Source organism: Silene latifolia, chromosome 7, assembly GCF_048544455.1.
Source record: "Silene latifolia isolate original U9 population chromosome 7, ASM4854445v1, whole genome shotgun sequence".
Classification (NCBI taxonomy): Eukaryota; Viridiplantae; Streptophyta; class Magnoliopsida; order Caryophyllales; family Caryophyllaceae; genus Silene; species Silene latifolia.
The window spans coordinates 55,703,416-55,712,609 of NC_133532.1; the positions used below are offsets into that span (position 1 = coordinate 55,703,416).

General features: G+C 38.1%; 1 protein-coding gene across 1 annotated transcript; it reads left to right on the top strand.

Annotated features, from left to right (window-relative positions):
- The first annotated feature begins 4,718 nt into the window (after window positions 1-4,718).
- Window positions 4,719-7,068, top strand: LOC141590105 (putative inactive chitinase-like protein LaCIC). The gene is made up of 2 exons (XM_074410716.1): window positions 4,719-4,909; window positions 6,627-7,068. The coding sequence occupies exons 1-2, from the start codon at window positions 4,719-4,721 to the stop codon at window positions 7,066-7,068; spliced, it is 633 nt and encodes a 210-aa protein (XP_074266817.1).
- Window positions 7,069-9,194: the final 2,126 nt, after the last annotated feature.

The window sequence follows — 9,194 nt, forward strand, 5'->3', positions numbered from 1 at the left end:
AAAAAAATGTAAGAACATAGACACCGACTTAAAAATTAAGGTGAAAATATAGCCACCGACTCAAAATAGCCGCCCACTGAGGTACTCGGTCGAGTACATAGCATACTAGGTCGAGTACAGGATACTCGGTCGAGTAACTATATTACTCGGCCGAGTTTTCGACTCCAGAAGTGAACGTAATTATCACAGAGGATTACTCGGTCGAGTATTGGGAATACTCGGCCGAGTAGCCCTTACTCGGTCGAGTATTATTTTACTCGGTCGAGTATCAGCACAGTTCTCAGCATCGTCCAGTTTTCGTAAAACAGTCATATCTCACTCGTTACTTGTCGTTTTGGGCGTGTGACCTATCGTTATAATCTTAAGAAGACAAGCTATCACCTCCAATTGGAATTACAGCAATATCATTTCTAGAACTCGACTTATGACAGTTTTAAGACAACCCTTCCGTAATCGATCTTCATACAAATCAAATTTTCTAAACCCAAACAATTTGAACATGCATAACCAACAACAACTCAATACTTCAAGAAAGCAGTACATAATTGAACTCTTATCATACTCACATGAAAATTAAACACAACATTCATATATATATAGACGCATGACCTTAATCACATGCTACTACCAACAACCAAACAATAACATCATCATGATCATATACGCATGTACCACTACCCTTTTGAAAGCCACAAAATAAACACTTAACATGCCAACATATTCCATACTAAAATTCAAATCAGTAAATCTCGCCACGCTTTTCACATGTTTCCACATACCACTTCTCATACCGCATTATCCAACCATTCAAGTTCCAAGTACCACACACATACATGACTCGACACACAACAGCGCCCCCCCCCCCCATGTGACCGGCTTGAGATCGTAAGGGCCTTAATGCGACTTCGGGGCATCTCCCAAGTCTTTGTGGTAGCTCCAAACAACTCTCCCCGGGTTCATTTTATTTAGACTCCCTAAGTTCATTGGGTTCATTAGTTTTAGGTGCCGGAATCGTCGGCTCTGATACCACTTTGTAACACCCCCTCATACCAAGGTACCTTACCAAGAACTACCCTAGCATGAAAGGCTGTTACCATCTCGGTTGCCCGAGGTAAGTATATATCAAAAGCAACAATTCACAAACACATTTATTAAAGTATAAAGAGTTAGCGATTACATTATCTCAGACCAACTCAAAATGAAAGTACAAGGTCTCAATACAAATGAAATCTAAGACATCTAAACTCATAACAGCGGAAGCTAGACTTGGCGTGATGGCTCCCCATGACTGTCCCATAGCTAACATCTGCATTACCTGTTATAATCTGCACACCATCCCCGAATGGATCACCGCAGGTTTAACAAACAACAACAACGGGGTCAGTACCGTTCAATCAAGATAAGACAAACAAATATTGTAACCGGCTCATCATCCTCCATCCCCGATCTCCCGATCTCACACAGTAACCGACTAAACACCAAAGTGTGTAGCCCTGCCAGATTACCCATCGCAACAGGTAATCCTCGCCGCCAGTGGGTGACCGCAGCCCATCCCCACCTAGTCCAGCTCATCAACGAGCGACTAACAATCCTTGTCCCTTAATGTGCACATCCCCTCCCGTGACGGGTTCCACGGAGGGCGAACTAGGGTGTGAAGCCACTCCCGCAAGTGACTCCACCCCAATCACACACACACAGCATCACAGCTGTCACAACACCACAACCGTCACAATGCAACCACACCAACATCGTCGCCACAACACCCATCCTCCGATGATCAGCAGATAACAACAATTATGAAACAAACACAATCTTAATCAATTAACAGTACTGAGTAGAGAAACCCTACCTTTTCGCAATTCGCTTACGCTGCAAGCAACCATACAAATGCATAACAATTATCACATCGTCACCTTCAACAACAATCATATAATTCCAATCACTAACTGCAAAACCCCATTTCCCTCAATTCATGAATAAAGACAAACCCTAGAATTAATCATCAATAACATAGGGATAAAGACTTACCGGCGAAAGAATGAAAGATTGAATGCGATAGCTACGATGTCCACACACACAGAGGAGAGATTTGGGAGTGATTAGAGTGTCGTAGGTTTGATTAGGTTTGCAAATGACGTTTTAGAAACTGATTATCGAATATATAATCCCTAATTACTCCCGAATAAAACCGCTGAAATATTACTCGCCAAACCGGATACTCGACCGAGTATAGAGTATACTCGGCCGAGTATCCTCTACTCGGTCGAGTATTCATCATACTCGGCCGAGTATTCCTCGGCAGTAGCCAAACAGACTACGCAATCTACACTACTCGGCCGAGTAGGCTTTACTCGGTCGAGTACAAGCCTAAGAAATCTGTAGTATTACATAAATAATGATGATTACTCTTAAATAATATTCTAATCTAATATTTCATATTTATTTAAATATATAACTCTAATACAACTAGATAATCAACTAATATAATATTAACCACCCATATGAGTAATAAAAGCAACAATAATAGCAACGGGAGTAGTGAAAGTCATACTAGAAGCAACACAAGTAGTGAAATTTAACAATAATAAATGCGGGAGTAGTGAAAAAAATTAATGACGGCGGGAGAAGTGAAAGTAATAGTAGTCACAACACATGTAATGAAAGTAACAGTAGGGACAATGGAGAGAGTATGAAAATTTAACTAACAATTCGATTTTAGGAAAACATTAATTTATTTAAATATATGATTTTTACAAAACTAACGGGTTAACCGCAAAAATAGTATGAGTAGTTAAAAAACAACAGTACCGAAAAAGTAGTGAACGTAATAATACTAACACGGGATGTAGTGAAAGTTATAATATTAACAGAGGGAGTGGTGAACGTGTCTCATAATTTGTTGATTAAGTTTACATCTCATCATAATGTCAACATATAAATTGTAAATGTGGGTGTTAACCCAATTTATGAATCTTTATGAAAACTAAAATTTAAATGGTAAATAAAGGTTGTCCGGACGTAGCTGGGCACCAAACCTAGTAATTTTAATTCTTAAATCACAATATTTTCCAACCTCCTAGATAGTGAGCTAGGGGCGCTAGCACGACGCTCGTTCTCAGTATACACGACAGTAATTTCAAAGCTTTTAGTTAATATTTTAGAACTTTTTCAAAGTTTAGCTTATATAGACATATAGTTATACCGTTACTTGTTTGTCCCAGCTCCCAATTAAAAACTTTCAACTCCCTAAGGGCAAATACAGACTCTGTATCTACCCTTGTATTAAAAGTCTATTTTCGATTAAATAAAATGACATTTGATAGCAAATATGGATTATGGAGTGAATAGTTAGGAACGATAAACACCTAAGAGGGAGAAGAGGTAAATTAGGTGTACCTTTTTTAAAAATTTGTTCTTAACTTAGTTAATTGATAACTTAAATAAAGAGCCTTAAAACACAAACCTTGAGAAACTTAATATAATGTAAGTTCATAAGATGGTACAACCGTTTTATATCACCGTATTGCTGACTGTGACACAGAACTTGATTAGATATAAACGAGAAATAGCAAAGTGAAAGAATGTAAAAGTAAATGAGCAAACAAACGACATTTAATAATTGGTTCGGCCTCTACTCCGACGCCTACGTCCAACCGTTATTTTATTGCTTGTTTAGAAATTTACTCAAACTTACTAAACCCTTTACAATGAAAATAACTCGCCAACCTACTCCGATTGCACTCAAACTTAATGCTACTCCGCTTCAAGAGTTTATGGGTTCTATCTCAAGGTGTACAGAATCTTTGAATCTCAAGAGTTCACTTGATGAACATGGAGATTACAATAATTAAGACTTAACATGATCAGAATCATGGAACAAACTCATTATGTCACAGTACAGCGAACTGATACTTGGAGGTTTACAGCTTTTCGAAAACAAATGAAGACTTTAAAATCTGAAAAGCGTTTTGCAAACACTTGAAGAACAAAGCTTTAAATGCACAAATGATTTGCAAGGTTTTACAATAAATGCTTTGGAAAGTCTTGAGAAATAAATGAGACTAAGACACTCTATTTATAATGAATTTGATCACAAGTAAGTACAACTTAAGTAAATTAAATCCAATATAAAATTAGTAGCCTTTGAATGATGGTAAGTGTTAGGCTTTAGGCTTGGGGCTCAAGTCATTGATAAAAATAAGAAAACTTAGGCCAAAACACTCAACATGTGACATTTTACCAAAATGGCAAAAAATTTTTCTAGCTTTAAGAGTTTGACAAGTTCAACTTACTATTTTGGTAAAAGGTAAATGCACAAATCTAGATGTTTAATCAATGTGGATTTGTGACTTAAAATTTCAGATTTGTTTCAAATTTTGAAGATTCAAATGTTAAGATTCGAAATTTGTGAAGTTTTAACACTTAAACATTTTGAGTAAAAAGATCCTCCATATGGTAGTATAAGAAACCACAGAGCAGTGCACTGTTGCATGGTTTTGCGGCTACTTGACATAAGTGAGAGTGTTACACTTACTCTTACAATTTTCGACTAAGGCTAAGATAATATCATTGTCTTGACTTCTTGATTGCTTCATCTTGATCATCGATCTTGAGCCATCATTGAGAGTCTATTTGATTGCTTCAATCACTAATCATTTTAAAAAGTAAACAATCAAATAACAAAGGGACTTGGCATCATCAACCAAATGTGTTCTAACATGGAGTATCAATATAATGATGTAAGATGTAGTAATGGTGGATGGAATACTGCTCCAGGTGGACAGGATGCACAGGGGTATTGTTTAAAGGCAAAAGTAGATCAAAGAAGTTCTTGTTGTGAGCCTTCCGCACGATGGCCTTGTGTCGACGGAAAGAAGTACTATGGTCGTGGCCCTATTCAACTTTCCTAGTATGTAACTCTTCCCATCTTTCCTATGTTTCCATTGTTTATTCCTAAATATTTGATGCTTTAAAAATAACCCTATTATTAATAGATTTTTTTAATGTATAACGGTAAAATAGTGTCCCTATTAATTTTTTTTTATTTTAAAATAGTGTTCAACGGCAAAAAAAAAATCAAAATAGGGTTAATATAAAACTGATTATTCAAAATAGGTCCACATCAACTTCGAAACTAAGCTCGTATTAAAGTTGATCACCCGTTTAGCTACTAACGCCCTTTCTAGTATTACAAAAGGCTAACAAAAGGAAAATACATAAGTCATTGAGTGCCTCAACGATTTGAACTATAGTCACATAATCATTCAACGACTTAAATGTTATTTAAAAAAAATTGTACTTTAGCAAAGTTGCTCGGCCTCCGACTGACTTTGCTACAATAGCCACAAAGTTTACCCGGTTGGATTAACCAATGCTGTTGAGACACTGACCGGTTTTGCCTCAAACTCAATCTTTTATGTAGTATATTTTTCTGTTTATTTACAAGTTATCGTGATTGGCGGAGCTACCCAATGACTTAACCCCAAGTCGTTCAATCGCTACACAATTTGTTATGTGGCACAACTTTGTACATCCCGACTCTGCGTGAACCTGTTTTGTGTAATTTTTTTGAATTAACCCCAACTCATTAATTTCTTTGTATCAAACATTATTAAAAAAAATTATCACATCGATCGGATATAGTACAATTGTTTTCCAAATTTAAACGGGTGATTTCCTTACATAATGCTAATAGATAAATTAATTCCCATCATATGGCTACTTGAAACATAATTCCCACCATATAGTTAAGCTAGGATTGGATAATCCAAAGCTAAGGAATGAAAAACAATAAAATTGAATTTTCCGTAAGTATTGTCTTGTAAACAAAATTATTCCCTACATATTACTACTTTAATTTCTAATTACAATTATGATAAGAGAATTTTAAAATGTTTTTTTATTTATGTATATTAATATTACGTAAAAAATACTCGTACTTTTTTCATAGCTTTATTTATATTTTGTGTCCGAAATAGTCGAATTAAAATTTAACATCGAAGGTAGTACAAGTTTGAGTTATAATTCATCTTTTTTTTTGCACTAAGTCATACATCAAGTGTGAATTGTAAAAAAATAAAAAATGTTTGCCGTACTGCAAAAAAAAAAAAAAAAAAAAAAAGCCAACTGTTGCAAAAAGAAAATGATGAAAAGATATATCGGGCTCAAAAAAAATCTATGAGAAAGTTGTTTCTAAACTAATATTAATATACTCAAATAAAAAATAAAATATTTTAAATTCTTTTATCATAATAATAATTTAAATTTTAATATTATATAATATTATATGTCAAATAATTATAATATATACCTAAATATGTCTTCTTAAAATTAAAAAATAAATAAAAATCAAAGTATCAATATATAGGGAATAATTTTTTTACAAGATAATACTTATAGAAAATCCAAGTATATATTCTTTCCGATCCTATTATCCAATCCTACCTTAATTATATGGTGGGAATTATTTTTCAAGTAACCATATGATGGGAATTATTTTATCTCACAGCATTATGTAAGGGAATTACCCAATTTAAACTCCCGCAACATATAAAAAAAATTAAATAAATAATTAGACCGAAGGGGCAATGAACTTAATAAAATTTATTGCTATCTAAAACATGCAGCAATTATAACTATGGACAAGCAGGACAAGCAGGACAAGCATTAGGGTTAAACCTACTAAGTGAGCCAGAACTAGTAGAAACCGATCGCATTGTTTCCTTCAAGACAGCACTATGGTTTTGGATGACAGCTCAACACCCAAAGCCATCTTGCCACACCGTTATGATCGGTAAATGGCAACCAACGTCGGCCGATAAAGCAGCAGGCCGAGTTGCGGGATATGGGTTGCTCATTAATATTATCAATGGTGGTAAGGAATGTAACATTCCTTCACCTGATGCGCGTGTTGTGGATCGAATCAGGTTTTACAAGAAGTATTGTGATATCTATGGTATTGGGTATGGCAAGAACCTTGATTGCTACAATCAAAAGCCTTTTTTTATTAATTGGAGTAGTTCCTGGAGTATTATGCAAGACTGGATCATGGATGGTTCTATCTTCTAACACAAATTCTCATTAAAGACGGGCATTATCCGTCACAAGCTAAAGACGATATGCAAGTGGCACTATGCATGGGATGCTCCATTCCCCCGACTTGCCCTCCCACTTGCCTAATTGTGAGAGGGCACTATTCGTCTTCAGCTTGTGATGTATAGTGTCCGTCACAAGCAAGACGCTTTAATCTTTTAATGGATTTGTATTGTACTCTTTTTAAGTTGGATGGTGATATAGCGCCACCGGGTGGCACCGAATCTCGGCGCCACCATAATTAAAGAAAAAGAAAAAAAATATTGATTTTCATTTTTGCGCCAAATTTTAAGGGTTAATATGTAATTTTATATATTTGAAGTATTCAATCAATCAATACTATATATTAATTCCAGAAACCAAGGGACTTCCATGTAATTAAATAAATCTATACACATTAATTATACTATATAGTTTTAAATCGCTAGCGCCGTGTGATGGACCTGAACAAGGGACTTCAATGTAAATATTATATAGTTTTGGTTAAAAGTATAAATTTAGAGAATATTAGAATATGGCGAGTTTCCTTAAAATAAAGGGTCCCACTTATGGTATTAATTAGTATAAATATGTTAATTATTTAACATACATAAATATAATATAAGTTGATGGGGCATATTCTGCACCGCTGACCAAGTCAACACACTGAGCAAGGTCAAAGATATCCACAGCAAGTCAACGACTTAGACAAATTTGACCGATGCATCCCATCGGCCGCCACCGAGTCTCGGCTACCGACAATCTGGTAACCGGGACGCATATCCGCGTACTCACATCCAAGGCCCTCGGCCGCCCGCCGTAGGTCCATCGGTCGGGGTAGAACGGTCTTTCCACCGATAGCCACTTGGCCACTTGGCTACTACGTGACAAAAGGTGAAAGCCTATAAATACTCCTCAACCTTCTTTGAGGAAAGGATCCAACAATTGAACCTAAATACACTATTCATCCGGTAATATCTCCTTATCTCTCTACAATACATACCTAGCCAAGCAACACGGCTTAATCCTTTAAGTTCACTGACTTGAGCGTCGGAGTGAGTACGCTTGGCACAAAGCCAAGCCCTCAGTTCGTTCATTGTTGCAGGAGAGGCCGAGAGGGACGATAGAAGCAAGAAAGGTTCAACCCAAGACATCATTCTACAAGCCACGGGTGGTAACGATACTGCTCTCCGGAACTACACAGGAACAATTGGCGCCGTCCGTGGGGGAAGACACTAGAAGCTAGTCACATTCATTCCCAAACAAAAAAAAAGTAACCAACAAAAACCCACCCAAAGAGCTAAGAAAATGTCGAAACAACAAGATGCAATCAGAATCGACGAAACCGCATTTTACCAAGATGATACTTTCAACAACTCCGGAGTCATACAGCCCTCCACCGGCGGTGTAATCCAACCGGAGTTCGGGATGCCATCAATACCCGACACGCACGACGGCCCAACCAGGTCACCATCATGGGACGTGTGGTTGATGTAGCAAGACTGAAAATGCTCCTAGACCTAATTAGTGGTACGCCCGCTCACATCGTCACGCCGACAAGAGCGGCGGAAGCGTCCGGGAGACCAGGGCCCAAAATGTGACTCCAAGAAATTTGAACGGAGCGCTAGGAGAAGCCGACCCGGTCAAGACGCCGGGGAGCCCAAAGTGGGCGCGGTAGACCTAAGTCCTTCCCGCACTCGTGGGAGGACGGCGTCGCCACACCTAACGAGGCTCACCCCGAAGGAGCAGAGGAGTCCGACTCGCAGAGTTGGAGAAGAAGTCCGAGTCGAAGAAGGAGCCCCTCCCGCTACGGGGGAGGAGCCAGGTCGGGACGCAAGGAGCCGATCGCGCGTGTCGTTCGACACGTGGTTAGGCGACCCCTCAACGCCTACGTCCTAGAAGTCCCGGTGCCGAATAAGCTCAAGCCGCCACCTCCGTCATACAAGGGAGATGGTGATCCGATCGACCACGCCGAGGCCTTCGAGTCTTACATGTCGGTATGGGAACAGCCCGATGAGGTCAGTGCCGAATTTTCCCAACAACTTTGCATGGGATGGCTCGTAGCCGGTACAAAGGGCTTCCGGATGGCTCGGTGTACTATTACGCCGACCTGAAGGGCGCTT

Bases quoted from the DNA above. Each gene is read 5' to 3' on its own strand.
- LOC141590105 (XM_074410716.1), top strand. From the start codon at position 4,719: ATGGAGTATCAATATAATGATGTAAGATGTAGTAATGGTGGATGGAAT. The intron at 4,910-6,626 runs GTATGTAACTCT...TAAAACATGCAG, and splicing joins GGCCCTATTCAACTTTCCTA to CAATTATAACTATGGACAAG.